This window comes from Mastacembelus armatus, chromosome 20 (assembly GCF_900324485.2).
Source record: "Mastacembelus armatus chromosome 20, fMasArm1.2, whole genome shotgun sequence".
Classification (NCBI taxonomy): domain Eukaryota; kingdom Metazoa; phylum Chordata; class Actinopteri; order Synbranchiformes; family Mastacembelidae; genus Mastacembelus; species Mastacembelus armatus.
This window is the reverse complement of record NC_046652.1, coordinates 19,058,713-19,074,021: the sequence shown is the minus strand read 5'-3', so window position 1 is coordinate 19,074,021 and position 15,309 is coordinate 19,058,713. Positions and strand designations below refer to the sequence as shown.

The 15,309-nt window shown below is 43.9% G+C and overlaps 2 protein-coding genes and 1 pseudogene across 2 annotated transcripts in view; 2 read left to right on the top strand and 1 right to left on the bottom strand.

The window, feature by feature from the left end:
- Window positions 1-15,309, bottom strand: part of LOC113121849 (uncharacterized) — a 1,077,549-nt gene that overhangs the window by 266,181 nt on the left and 796,059 nt on the right.
- Window positions 1-15,309, top strand: part of LOC113121854 (uncharacterized) — a 957,344-nt pseudogene that overhangs the window by 311,164 nt on the left and 630,871 nt on the right.
- LOC113121941 (protein NLRC3-like) lies at window positions 1,013-15,039 on the top strand. The gene is made up of 11 exons (XM_026292835.1): window positions 1,013-1,091; window positions 1,330-1,394; window positions 3,026-3,208; window positions 3,239-4,941; window positions 6,437-6,488; window positions 13,355-13,460; window positions 13,551-13,582; window positions 13,680-13,718; window positions 13,894-13,995; window positions 14,259-14,417; window positions 15,001-15,039. The coding sequence occupies exons 1-11, from the start codon at window positions 1,013-1,015 to the stop codon at window positions 15,037-15,039; spliced, it is 2,559 nt and encodes an 852-aa protein (XP_026148620.1).

Sequence of the window (15,309 nt, the reverse complement as noted above, 5' to 3'; positions counted from 1 at the left end):
TGTCTCTGTCTGCTGATCCGGAGACCACTAAGTCTCCACCCTATTGGCAGCAGACTAAAGAAGCTGTGTGAAGGGTGGGTGGGATCACTCGTAATACTGAGGGCTTTTCAGGTGAGATGGGTGCTGTAGATGTCCTGGAGGGAGGGCAGGGCGACACCGACGATCTTCTCAGCTAGTCTCACTATGCGCTGGAGTGTCTTGTGGCAGGATGCAGTGCATGCACCGTACCACGCAGTGATGCAGCTGGTCAGGATGCTTTTGATGGTGCCTCTGTAGAATGTGCACATGATGGGGGCTGGGGCTCTGGCTCTTCTCAGTTTGTGTAGGAAGTAGAGATGCTTCTCGGCCAGTGATGCGGTGTTGTGAGTCCAGGAGAGGTTCTCTGTGACATGCACACCCAGGAATTTGGTGCTGCTCACCCTCTCCACAGCATCACCGTTGATGTACAGGGGAGCATGCTGAGTCTGCGCTCTCCTGAAGTCAGCAACAATCTTCTGTCTTCTCCATGTTCAGAGAGAGATTGTTGTCTCTGCACCACATGGCCAGGTGGCTCACTTTGCTCCTGTAGTTTGTCTCAGCTCTACTGCTGATGAGACCCACCACAGTAGTCCTGTCTGCAAACTTAATGAAGAGGTTGGAGCTGTACATTGGTGTGCAGTTGGGGGACCCCTGTGTTAAGTGTGATGGTGCTGGATGTCTTACTGCCGACCCGTCCTGCCTGTGGTCTCCCAGTCAGGAAGTCCAACAGCCAGTTGCACAGTGAGGTATTGAGCCAGTTTGTGAATGAGCTGTTGGGGGATGATTATGTTGAGTGCTGAGCTGAAGTCTATGAGCAGCATTCTCACGTATGAGTCTTTTGTGATGAGTGAGAGCTGTGGGGTGGGTACTGGAGATGGTGTCATAGGTTGAGTGGTTGGACCGATATGCAAACTGGAAGAGAGAAGAGAATGATTCCATTTCAGGGAGAAGAGGAAGACAGACCTGATGTGATGCATAACAAGCTGTTCAAAGCATGACGATGGGAGTCTCAACCATCATCACCAACAGACTCCACCATCTGGCCCTTCTGTCAGTGAACATAGACGGTCTCAGTAGTATTGATTCTGAATTGATCAATGATCAGTTGATGTCGAAGGAAGCCCAGTTTGAATCAGCCTGTGTTATCACAGTCCAACCTGTTTCTAGATTCCCCTCTAGAGCTTTGTTGTATCAGCATTAACACAGTGTCATTCATTGTTTATTGTGCAGGGCTAAGGATTTACTTTGTCTGTGCAGCACCTGCATCTGCTACCATGGAAATACTTTCTGTGTCTCCATGTGCCACATCAGATTCCTCCCCCTCCTCCAACGATGCAGGCAAAGTTCTGCTTTCAAGTCTAACGACACGACTGAGAGTAGATATTATTTTATTGATGAGCTGAGCTATTGTTCAATTCTAATATCTGATCTTATCTAGCATGTTGATTCTGTGGCCTATTCATTCAGTCGCTCTGTTGGACTCTGCCTGCAGACTTTAAAAAAAGCTGGAGATGCTCATGATGTCACAAAGACATTTAGACAGAAGTTTCCACCAAACTGCTTGGAAGGTAGTAAGTCCTGCAGCCACAGGACGACCTGCTGTAGGTCTCTCCAACAACATGGTCATGACATCAGGATCAGCTGCCTGGACTTTCTGAAGGCTTGTGTTTCAGTCCATTTCCCACAAGTGTGTAGCATAAAGAGACGTGCAGTCAGCTGGAAACAAAGTCCTCTTAACAGCAGGCCTGGATAAGGCTGCACTGACAACAGCACAGATTTCTTCCAGCATTAAAGAAAACCTGTCTCTGCTAATGTGAGACTGTGTTCCACAAACTGAACCTCCCTTTGCTGTTGTCCTGGACTGGATCAATGCAGCAACACTCTGCCCATCCTGGACTCAAACAGGAAGCAGTTTGTCCCTTTAATGCTTCAGTTGATTGACAACACACACACACATAATAATGAGACTAAGTCAAACTAAAGCAGTTGAGGAAAGAGAAACACATCTTTCCACATGTGGAGCAGCTCAGGCCTCTGGCTGTTCTAAATAGAGCTCAGCCTGTGTCTACAGTGGTAGTGACTGAAAACATCCTAGTTGTTCCCAGCGTTATGTTTGCAGTCCCCTGGTGCTGCTGTTGCATCAGGAATGCAGTGGTTGAAACCCTTCCAAAAAACTCCAACATGCAGTTCTCCTTCAGTTTCCTGCTGTTATTGTGCAGCTTTGAAGGGATTGATCCACTTCCAGACGTGGTGTCATTGATGCACTTTGGAAAAGGAAGTTGGTTCTTTTTCATTGAGTTAGTAAAATGATTCCATCTCCTTTGTTCAGACTGAGGAGTCTCATTGTTTGATGACTTTATTTCTGCTGTCACATGGAAATGTTTCTGTCTTATCACTTTTTCTGTTTCTCACCACATTTCTCTTCTTCTCTCTTCTTTCTTTCCCTCAATGAACATCTCACTGGATCATCTTGATGTTGAGCTGCAAACCTTTGCAAACTGACAAACTCAGTGTTGAATGTTGATCAGATTCCAAACTTCATTATCAGCCAGTTCAGCTGTGGAGGAAAACTGATTTAAAGCCAGCTGGGAGACAGCTGGGAGTTTCCAGCTTCTGTCCAGTCCAACAATAAGAAAGTTTCCTCACTCAACATGTCTCCACCTCAACTAATCCCAGTTTGCTTCATGTCCACAGGGACAGGACCAGGACTCAGGGCTCTGAGGAGCAGCGGCTGTCCAGCTGTGCTTTGTGTCAGGACATCCTGAAGGATCCAGTCTCTACCAGCTGTGGACACTGGTTCTGCAGACGGTGCATCACCTTATACAGGGACCAGTCTGGTTCACCAGGAGACTGTCCCTGTCCCCAGTGTGGAGAAAGGCCCAGAACCCTTAGGACCCACTGATTGTTCTACATTTGAGTTGGTCCTTCACAGTCGAGATTCTGTGTCACACAAACGTCTGTTTGATTGGACCCTTTTTCTTGTCTTCTAGTGGACTCTGGTCTGCAGGAGGTTTTAGATCAACATAAGATCAGTCTGAGGACGAGATGTGAACGTGTGACTGAAGGACCTGATCCAACAGGAAGTGGAACCCTCCTCAACAGGATCTACACTGAGCTCTACATCAAAGAGGGACTGAGTGAAGAGGTTAACACCCAACATGAGGTCAGGCAGCTGGAGACCACTTCCAAGGTAATGAAGAGAAAAAAGGAAGATAAGGAGAAGAAAGACGAGATCCACCATGACACCCCGATTAAATGTCATGACATCTTTAAAATTTTACCTAAGAAAGAAAAACAGGCAGACAAACAAGGTTTGTCTGACAAAGATAGACCCATCAGAGTGGTTCTGACCAACGGCGTCGCTGGTGTTGGAAAAACCTTCTCAGTGCAGAAGTTCAGTCTGGACTGGGCAGAGGGCTCAGAAAACCAAGACGTCAGTCTGCTGGTCCTGCTTTCGTTCAGGGAGCTGAACCTGATCAAAGATGAGCAGATCAGTCTTCTCAGGCTGCTCCATGTTTTCCATCCAACATTACAGAAGGTCACAGCAGAGCAGCTGGCTGTCTGTAAAGTCCTGTTCATCTTTGACGGCCTGGATGAAAGCAGACTTTCACTGGATTTCAACAACAGGAAGGTGGTGTCTGACGTCACACAGGAGGCCTCGGTCAACGAGCTGCTGACAAACCTCATCCAGGGGAATCTGCTTCCCTCGGCTCTGGTCTGGATCACTTCCCGACCCGCGGCGGCCAATGGGATCCCTCCTACGTGTGTGGACAGGCTGACAGAAGTCCGAGGCTTCACTGACGCCCAGAAGGACGAGTACTTCAGGAGGAGGTCCAGGGATGAAGAGCTGTCCAGCAGAATCATCTCACACATCAAGGCATCCAGGAGCCTCCACATCATGTGTCAAATCCCAGTCTTCTGCTGGATCACTGCTACAGTTCTGGAGCACATGTTTACCACAGAGCAGAGAGGAGAGCTGCCCAAAACCCTGACTGACCTGTACTCACACTTCCTGCTGGTTCAGACAAACAGGAAGAAGCACAAGTACCATGAGGGACATGAGATGAGTCCACGGCAGCTGACAAAGGCTGACAGGGAAGATCTTCTGAAGCTGGGGAGGCTGGCGTTTGAACATCTGGAGGAAGAAAACATTATTTTCTACCAAGAAGACCTGGAGCATTGTGGTCTGGATGTCCCAGAGGCCTCGGTGTACTCAGGAGTCTGTACAGAGATCTTCAAAAGAGAGAGTGTGATCTTCCAGAAATCAGTCTACTGCTTTGTTCATCTGAGTGTTCAGGAGTTTCTGGCTGCAGTCTACATGGTCCACTGTTACTCCATCAGGAAGACACAGGTACTGGAGAAGTTCCTGGGGGGAAGGTACAACAATTTAATGAGAGAAAATGAAGCAAAACAGACTTTTTATGAGAAGATCAAAAACTTTTTCGGAATCACTCATTCATCTGTGGATCGCTTCCTGTTTGGAGCCATGGAGAAGTCTCTGGACAGTGAAAGTGGCCACCTGGACCTGTTTGTCCGCTTCCTTCATGGCCTCTGTCTGGAGTCCAACCAGAGAGTCTTAGGAGGCCTGTTGGGTCAGACAGAGACCAGTCCAGAAACCATCCAGAGAGCCATCAACAACCTGAAGGAGATGAACAGAGATGGTATCTCTCCTGACAGAAGCATCAACATCTTCCACTGTCTGATGGAGCTGAACGACCACTCAGTCCATCAGGAGATCCAAGAGTTCCTGAAGTCAGGGAACAGATCAGAGAAGAGTCTCTCTGAGTTCCAGTGCTCAGCTCTGGCCTACATGCTGCAGATGTCAGAGGAGGTTCTGGATGAGTTGGACCTGAACCAGTACAACACATCAGTCCAGGGACGACGAAGACTGATTCCAGCTGTGAGGAACTGCAGAAAGGCTAAGTAAGTCCAGATGTGGCCAAGTGAAAAAAATCTATTTTTGTATATTTTCTAAAAGTATATTGAGTATACTTTTGAAATACTTTGAAATACTTGAAGTTGTGTTAAAATGAAACCAGTGAAGTTGCTGGAAGCTGCAGTATAAATCTGCTTTAGTACATGAAAAACCTATTTTTCACGTATTATTGGGTACTTTTGCTGCCCAAAATACTGCACTACTGTTAAAATATACATGAAACATTTGAAGTTGACTTGTTGCAAATGTCCAAAATCTATAGTGACATTAAACTGACAGTGTATTACTAATAGACTTTGAGCCAAAGTAAATGTACTTGAAATATACTCTGAACTCATTTGAACTATGTATGAAATACAATAGAATGAGGTTTGAAATGTGAAAAAAGTATGCAAAGTATATTTTTCCAAGTATTTGAGTATTTGTTGTGAAAATGAGCCACTGACTTTGTGTTAAATTGCAACCAAGTTGAACATATTGCATTAAAAGACACAATGATATTGGATTGATATTCCTAGTAAATATAAGTCCACTATAAGCATCATTGTGTGTTTAATAAATACACCAACAATGCCCTCTGAATGGATTCTCCAAACACTGAGTCTGAAATGTAGATACTTGACTTAGATTCCAATCCAATGATGTTGGACTAAAAGCAATACTTCCTGTTAGCATGTTCTCAAATGCTCTTACTTTGAAAAGCCCAGTGCACTTTGAAGACGTTCTAAAAGGATTGAAAATAATCTGAACTCCTACACAAAGTCCAAAACCCGTCAGTCCAACAAATATTGATTTGAACTCTAACACTATTAAATCCAGCCATTTAAGGGCTTTGGAACAAAACAAGTCATTCAAGGTAACAACAATAACAATAAACAGGAACAACAGTTTGTGTTTTCTATTAGTGAGGTCAAAGTATTATTTGGCTGCACCACTATGGGACTAACATGGATTTTAGTGATCTTCAGGATTCTGCATAGTTCTCCGAAGAATTCTGTCCAAACATCCAAAATACATGAAGTAAACATGTAGTATGAAAGAGTATTTTGAAGTGAAACTTTGTCCACAGGAATTAGACCACTTCCAAGAGTCCACTTTCCCACAGTCAGGAACACATACATTGTGTACTTTAAATAAGTCTACTGAAATAGAGCTCAAGTTAAATGGAGGCATAGTATTATATTTGGAAGAGAATGAGACAATTTGAAGTAAAAACACAAACCATGAACAGACTTTTGGAAAATATCACGTCCATTTTCTCTGCTTCCTGTCCAAGATGAAAGCAGAACAAAGATGAAGCGTGTGCAGTGTGACAGAGAGTGAGAAGAATTCTTATTTCATGTCCAACCCACTGAGAGAAGATCAGCTGAACCACTGATGTGAAGACACAACAGGACATGTCCCTGTTTGACATCAAGTGATTCAACTCAATATATTGTCTCTGTCATAATAACAGCTTTTCTAATATATGTGTCCTCACAGACTTTCTGGCTGTGGACTCTCAGAGACTCTCTGTGAAGTCGTGGCCTCAGCTCTGAAGTCCAACCCCTCCCATCTGACAGAACTGGACCTGAGTGACAACGACCTGCAGGATCGAGGAGTGCAGCAGCTGTGTGGTGGACTGCAGAGTCCACACTGTAGACTGGAGACTCTGAGGTCAGTTGACTGACTGTTCCTATTGTAGATCTTAGATGTTGAATCCACAACTAAAGCTCCTGTGAATGTTGGTTGTTCCATTCAGTGTTTTCATTGTTCTTCTATTCTCAGCAGACTAAGAATGATTCCTTCAGTTTCACTTCATTTCACTGAGCTGTCTTCAATAATGTGTGTTCACTCATATTGAATAGTCATATTAATAATGATGTGTTTCTTTCTATAGAAGCTTTGAAGAACAGAGTGTCCCAAAAATGTCATCTGTCAGGAAGTTGTTCTGAATCCTTTGTGTTTCTAAACAAACTGTGGAAACAGTCCAAAGCTGAAACTGTTTCAACTGAAACTGTCCAGTGTTTGTCCAAGTTTGGATCCCAACAATATGTCAATATTGGACCAGACTAATATCTGACCTGATCCTCCTGAGAGCCAGAAGGAAAAAGGTTGGAATATTTCCATTTTGGAATAGAAGTGAAGACTTTGGGACGTGAGAAACAAAGTCCTCTTTCTTTTTGGGGAAGAACACGTCCCTGTAGTGGACATTGGGTCTTGCTTTGTCCCAAAAACCACACAATAAGCATCAGTTTGCTGACGATAATGTTGGATTTTCTCTGCATTTCTATCTGATTTTTCTCACTTGATGAAACTCAGAGAAACATATGACACAGTCAGTTGTCAACAATCTATGAATGGGATTCCAAAGCTTGTGTTTAGTGGCCAATGACACAGTGGGGATCAGTCCCAACACAAGGACATGATCTGGTCTGTGCATTGGGACTGGGCCATTAGAAAGCAGTTGTCAGCCTGTTGTCATTGCCAAGGCCTCAAATCCTGATGCTGTGTGAAGAAGCTTTGAGTAGTTTTTGTTCCTGAACTGAAGCCAGCAGCTTTTGGTCCTGACACTGTCCACCCAGTTTGTTCCCTGATCCAAATCTCATTGTGAAGAACAAATCCACAGTGTCTCTATAAAGTTGATCCCATAGAAATGAAAGCACATGTGGAGCACAGAGACACACAGATGAAATCATGTGTCCAGGTGGTTGAGCTGTGTTTAGTGTCTGAGCTGCTGCTGCTGCTGCTGCTGCTTTACCTCTGTGCTGTGCTGAGGCTGCAGCCAATAAAGCCAGAGAAGAAGATGCAGAGAGGGAAGAGACAGGAGACAGGAGAGCCTGGGGGAGCTTCCTTGGCTCAGATAGAATAAGGAGGAACAATTCAATGCATTGTTTTGCTGCACTTTGGAACTGGGTCAACAAACTTTAAGCAGGAAACTTTAAAGCTGCACAGTGACAGTATGAGCCATCAACTAGATTGATTCTGCTGTTGGCTGGAAAGCAGCTTCTCTTCCCATGTGCTGACAATAATATCATGATATAGTCAGACTATTATTACTATTATTCTGACTGTTCTCATATTATTCTTCTCATTATTATCATTCTACATTTCCCTTCAGGGATTAATCAAGTTGATCTCATCTCATTATTCTAATGAAAAGAAGAAGAATTGTCATCATCATCATCACCATCCTCATTGTCATCAACATCAGTGTCACATTGGATCTCCTTCTTTGCTTCTTTATTCAGGTTGAGAGGCTGCAGGTTGTCAGAGACCAGCTGTGGTTATCTGGTCTCAGCTCTGAAGTCCAACCCCTCCCATCTGAGACACCTGGACCTGAGTGGAAACAACCTGCAGGATCCAGGAGTGCAGCAGCTGTGTGATCTTGTCCAGAGTCCAGACTGTAGCCTGCAGACTCTGAGGTCAGTAGAGGGCTGGAGTCAGTCCATGGTGCTTTCAGCAGGATTGGACTAAACCCAGTCAGTATCAAAGCAAAGATCCAGGATTTCCTGTAAAGCTCCAACCTTCTCAGTGAAGCTGTGAGAGGAGAACAGGGACAGGCTTCAGGATTGGACAGAAAGACAGAGAGAGAGACAACAGTCAGCCAATCAGATCAGCCAGAAGCTTGTTGTGATCATGTGTTTGAGTTGATGTGAAGACGACTGTTGCTGATGAAGTCAGTGAGTCAGGAACACAAAAACAGTCTTTTATCCAGATCAATGTCAGGCAGCTGAGGTTGAGCTTAATTCCTGCATTTCAATCCAACAAACACTGGTTCACTTTGGCCTGGTCGGTCACCATGGAAACTGGGTTGATCAATATAGTCATCTATAGCTAACTTGTACTGAAGCAGGATCAGTTTAATGTCTCACATGAGAATTTATCAGTAGCCAATCAACCAAGTGGAAAAACTCCAGTCAGTCTTCAAACAGGATCCCAGTCTGAACCAAATCCTGGTTCACCTTAAAGTCACAGTGAAGACCAGAGCAGTGGGCTGAGTCCTAGGTTCTGTCAGAGGTCATGTGGGCTCTGAATCAGCAAATCAGGTCAATTGAAGGTTTGTGATCATTTCAGTTGAGTCTGATCTAATTCTAGCAGTGAACAGTTTAATCCATAATGTGAAGGAATGAATCCAAACTACAGCCTGTGATGAACTGAGGAGAAATCTGATGGGATTGTCAGCAGGGACTGGACAGAACACACACGTTGCAGATCCATGATGTGTGGTGGTGCAGTGTATTGTCTGGAGCTAGTTGAGGGTTTGATGACTCCTTGTATGTGGACGCCTGCTGAGAGAAGGAGGAAATAAAAAGGAGGAAAAGAGAATCTGATTATTTATTTACTCTCCTTCTAACTGAGGTTTGTTCCAACAGCTTTGGCTCCAGGGGGAAACAGTGACTCAATGTTCCAAAGACAAATCCTGTGAGTAACATTGAAACATTGTCTTCATCTAATTTTTAAAGTCTGATTTTACAAAGTGTTTTTGCTCATTTCATTGTCAAATCTTTCTAAATTGTGTTTTTGTCTTGGCTCAGGAAAACACCTGGGCCCAAAGAACTACAGGCTGTGTTTGATTTGAGGTTCCTGCAGATCCTTCCAAGTCTCAACAGGTCTTGAAATTCCAAATCTGTGGAGAATCACTTGAATCTGGGAACTGAACACCCCGAAGAGAACAGAAATGGACAGAGTTCCAGACAGATCACCAGTCACATGGTGTTCTGCACAATGAAGGACCAACCAGATGGATTCTAAGATTCTTTTCCACCACTGCAAACAAGCTGCTGTTAGACTGTTCTAATGTTTGATTCTTTAATTCAGCTCATGTCTCTGATCAGTTCTCCCTCTGTTTCCCCCTGTGGAAATATTGGAAATAGCTGAATTAATCTTCCAAAGACAACTGACTGCAAAGTTTCTATGACTTCACCTCAAACTCTTATCAAGGTGTTGATCCAAATATGGAAATGTCTTGATTTTGTCTTTTTGCCTTTTTAAACACTTTTTGTTTCCTGACATTTGAGTGTCCACATCCAGATGTGACAGTGGCCTCAGTCTTTGCAGTGACGGTGCAGTGGTCGCTTGCTGCCACTGTTTGGGAAAGGTGCCCCCTTACTCCGTGGGAAACCAAACTTCTTTCTCCCAGTTGTTCTAGTTCCAGCCCTGGTTATGGTTTGTTTTGTTCAGAAAGGTGTTGGGAAGCCACGGCTCCTGCTCATTGGTCCAGTCTGAGTCTGCTCACCTCATTTCTACTGAATCTGTTTGGATGTGCTGTCCATTCTCCTCGTCCCACTGCTGAACCAGGAAAACTGGCATGTTGTGTTGCAGCCCCAGGCCTGGAACAAAACCGAGACCAGCCCTGCTCAGTCCTGGAAACTGTGGGACATGATCCAATATGTAACCATATCCATTCCATAAGCATTCATTGGATCTTATATGATCAGTCTTTTATATTCATTATGTACATAGCCTATATTTCTATTTTTATTATTAGGACTCTGTTGCTATAATAAACGTGGTTCAGACTTTGTCGACTGGAGACTTTGATTTCACACATTGGCAGAGAAGAAAAGAGAATCTGCATGTTGCTGAGGACTGGAGACAGGTGAAAGGGTCCTAACCTGTCCTATAAAGAACCTCTAACCTATAGGAGGCCACTAACCTGTAGGAGAACATAAGAACAAAGGAAACACCACGGTGCACGATGAATAAGAATGTGAATGAAAGGTCTGTGGATGGTGCCGATAATCAGTTGGCTTTGGGTTTATATATATATGTAGACCTAAAGAGCTAATGTGGTGGTGGGATAGCAGCTGTTATCAGACCACAACCAAGGTGTGGGAACCCTGTTTATAAAGCTGGATGTGGACCTGAGTCTGGACCTGGACCTGAGTCTAAAGCAGAAATCTGGGACTAACCTTTAGTTGCTCACCACAACTGTTGTTGCTACAAATCCTGTTCATGTTGTTCTGAGTGTAATGTAAAGATGAGGATTTAACCTTTGACCCTTTTGAGGCTGAGATTAAAACTAGGAGGGGCTAGAAACTAAATTTAGATCAGACCAGATTATTGATGAGATGGGGCTGGGTTTAGGACTAGAGGGGACTAGATTTAGGACCCCCTGTGGTCCTAAGGCACAGGGTTTGTGGGTAAACAAAGACCAGATTGTGGCTGCAGAAAAGCCTCCAGAGGATCAGAGGAAATAACTGGTGTTTCACTGTTTGTCTCCTGGTCCAGTCTCCAGTTTGATGTAGAACAGGATTTAGTCTTTATTTGGATCCACTCTAGCTTCCACACTGTCTAAAGTTTCTAAGTTTCTGTTTTCAGGTTTATCAGCAATGAGAACAGATCCAGCCTAATTGGAGTCTGTGAATGTTTCATGTCACCTGTGTTTTATTGGGCTAAACTCTGTTTTAAGTCGTGTTTCCTCGTTAAGACTCAGGATTTGTTTTCCAAAGGCTGCTGGTTGTTAAGAAAAGCTTTATAGACTGATCCTCATGGTGGAATGAGGTTTTTAGGGAGGACCACTGGATGTTTGGGGTCAAATTCACATGTAAATATAAAACACATGGGACCTGTTCAGTCTAAGTGCCAGGGACAGATCGTCACTATGAGACTGGATGTCATCATTCCAAATACCGAAGTGAAACGACAAGAGGGCAGAAGACAGAACTTGGACGAAAAGCGTCAAAGTATCTTTTAGAAGGTTGGTATCATTTAGGGCAGCGCCAGCATCCTAACTGAAGTGATGCATCGAAGGACTTTTGATGGACTGTGGTCCATAAATAAGTCCATACTATTGAAAACAGTCCATCATCTTATTAAACTGCTAGTCATTTAAATGTCATGTCAAACTACCAGTATAGGTCCACTTTACTGCTAACACATATAGCTAGGGAGGCAGGCCCCATATCAGAACCCTTAAATATAAACATTAAGAGAACATCAACTTTATCAGTCCCTGAAGGAGCACTCAGGTTAGGTGTCACATTAATTCACATGTCAATGACTGTTACCATTAAAAAGAATCTGTTATTAATTAGCTGCCCCTTTACTAACATTTGGAAAAAGGGCAGGTTTTGGCCTTGGCCAGTCATTTCCAGTGGGGACATGTCACAGGTTCAGTTTTTTCCAACACGTCTTCTAGGAGGACGTCTTTACTATATTAAGGGACCGGACAGGGACATAAGAGCAAAAGTGGTTTGTGGTGTTGAGGAAGCCGACGCCACTTTTGCTGCATTTCCTGACAGCCCAGCAGGAGGTCACAGTGGCCAGAAAAAGACCAGAGGTGCCATTTCAAAACGTTCCTTCTGGCCTGGAAGGACCAGGGACATGGACAGATGGGTAAGAATGCACTTTGTTATTTCCAAATCAGTCATTTCACCCACTAGTTCATGAATCATTTCATGAGTTCTGATGTATTTGAACACATAACCAGACTGAAGGACATTTGGTGCTTGTGTGGGACATTGCAGTCCAATGGAGTCAGTCATTAAATGTTCCCCAGCACATTATCTTTAAGTGACTGCATCATAGTGTCAGCTGAGACTAAATGAGTTGGCAACCATTGGCAATGAGGGTTGGCAAACTGTACCAGACATAATATGTTAGAGTCCCAGTTTGCTGTTGTTCTGACCTCATCATGCATCTATGTTTTATACAGGTGTCAGAATGGATGGTGTGCCAGTCAGCCCAGCACATGATAAAGCAGGAGGTTCAGTTCACTCCTATGAAGGTGTTCATGTTTCTATCAGATATATTGTTACTGTGAGACATGGTCAGATGGTCCCGATGCCCCGATACCTGTGCACAGCTTAAACACATTGTGTTAGACAGGTTTGGATCTAAACTATGAGACAGGCATTTCACTTTATCTCAGCATGTCTGAAAGTGACTGAGTGAGGGAGCTATTGAGACGAGCCACCTCAGTCTAAAACTATATTGTGTATCAGCTGTTATGAAGAGCTTTGACTCCATCATTTGGAATCTAAGAGCATCCTGACAGTAGCCCAGAGTCAGTCCAGACCAGAGCTGAGTCTAAACCATGAATCACATGTGTTCTTCCAATTGTTTTTCATTTCAGGTGACGCAGCCTTTGGAGCTTGTTGGGATGGACCTGACTGGCAGGTTGGCTGAAACCAAAAGTGTCTATCAATATGTGTGTGATGACTGACTACTACACTAAATGGCCACAAGCCTGTCCTCTGCAGTCAAAGGTGCAGAAGAGGTTACACAACAAATTCTAAAGTTTGTGGATCAGTTTGAGGCACCAAAACACATTTGGACAGACCAGGGGAGCGAATCTGTAAATGCGGTAAGGCTGGACCTAATTAGTCCTCCTTATTTCTTAAATGTGATAGTAATAACTGTCTTCACATGTAATTGTGTGATATTGTAGCAGTCACACTGCCTTGTTTTTGTCAGATCAACAAGCGTGTTAGTGCCAAACTAGGCCTCAAACGGAGTCTCTGTGCTCCACATCATCCTCAGACTAATGGTTTGGTAGAGAGGATGAATGCAACCATCCAAAGTAAGGAAAGCACAGCATCAATATGTCATATTGTGATACACAAATACTTAAAGACTTTCCACAATTTCAATGTTGAGCTTTTTCTTTCAGGGTTCTCTGCGAGCTCGTTGGAACAAAGCCAAGTACGTGGGATCCAAATCTTGATGCCTCATGTTTGGTCTGAGGACCAAGAAACAAATGTCCACCAGATGTTCACCATATTTTTTGATGTTTGGTCAGGAGGCTCGATGTCCTGCAGAGGTTCCAGAGGACTACCAGGTATGTGAAAGATGAACATGGTATCTAGTTCCACTCTGAGGACTGACTGAAGTTTGTTTCATGATGCAGTGTCATGATGTTATAGTGATGTGCAAACAAAAAGGGTCTTGCTCTTATATTTTGGGCCAAATAGCAGCAGTGGTGCAGTTTGAAGAATTCAAACTGATTTTTATAGGTGGACAAAAGTGCTGAGGACGTCATTAATGAGGAGACAGTGTCCAAAGACATAGAGCGCCTGGATGACATCAGGAACACTGTTCTCGATAATGTGGCAAAGGTACAAGAAAAGACACAGCGGAGACTCAAGGCAAAGAGACAGACCTGGATTTGTGGTTGGTGATAAGGTCTGGAGGCAAATATACGCAGCCAGCAACGTAAGGGTGGAAAGCTGGAGGCAAACTGTCTGGGCCCTTTCACAGTAACCTATGTGGGAGGCAAAGTGCTGATCTTGTGGGGAAGATGCTGCTGTTTTTAAAAAGATAAACACTGACCATCAAAAGCCACGAGTTCCTCACAGGACTGACACAGTTTCCCCATCAGGAGCAGCTTCAGAACCAGCTGCTTCCTCAGTTGCTGCTACTGTCCCACCTGCCTCTGACCCTGTCCCACCTGCTGCTACTGTCCCACCTGCTGCTTCCACCAGTCCAGTGCCAGATCCCAAAAGAAGTCCAGCTAGAAGCAGCACATAGTGTCCAAAAGGTGAAACACTGTCAACAGTATCAAAGAGCATTGAGCTCAGAATATGTAGCTATGGATTTATTGTTGTTGGAGGGATTTATGAGGTGAACTTCACTGTGTTCATTTCAGTATCTAAACAAGTGCACGATAATCCAGCTCCTGTATCTTCTTCAGATGTGACTGAGGTGTGGGAAGGGAAGCACTCCAACACTCATGTGGTTCTGTCCAAGATAGGACCTTATCAATTGTTCTGCTGGGATGTTGCAAGAATTGCTCCAAACCAAGAACTTGAGAGTGAAGTAAGTTTGTTGATTTTCCAAATACACTTTAAAATCATTTGTTGCTTCACTGGTTTTGCAGTCTAATTGTCCTGACCAACATGATTCAGTGTCAAATTGCAGCCATGTGTCATTATTCCTTCAGTTCAGTCCAGCAGAATGAAATGTTCATGGACTTGACATGGTAACAGCTCTGCTACTGAAAAAGGTGAAAACACATGAAACACAAGAATGGTTCATATAAAGATGAGTTTAAAATGGAAAATACACTAATTCATGTATAAGAACAACATGAAATGACTCTCAAACCTTCTGATGTGTCACAGGTGATCAGTGCTGACCTGACAGGACTAAGGAGGAATTAGAATAAACAGAATGTGGACCAAGTGGCTGTTACTGACAGCTATGAAATGACTCACATCTGGACAGAGAACACCTCCAAGCTCAAGGTTCTTTATAGCTCAGCTGTTGTTCTTGATTTGGGATTTCTAATTTGGGTTTATTCTGTTGACACATGTTGCTATGGTAACCATGTCTCAGCCAAGGCTTTGGTTTGTGTTGTCTTGTCTTCACCTGCAGTTGGATCCAATGAAATATAAAATGGTAGTGGGATTTTTAATGAGCACCATCACTGG

Coding starts and splice junctions, on each gene's coding strand:
- LOC113121941 (XM_026292835.1), top strand. CDS start 1,013: ATGACGATGGGAGTCTCAACCATCATCACCAACAGACTCCACCATCTG. Junction 6,489..13,354: donor GTGAAGTCGTGGCCTCAGCT/CTGAAGTCCAAC, acceptor TGTTTTTGTCAG/ATCAACAAGCGTGTTAGTGC. Junction 13,996..14,258: donor TTCTCGATAATGTGGCAAAG/GTACAAGAAAAG, acceptor TTTCCCCATCAG/GAGCAGCTTCAGAACCAGCT.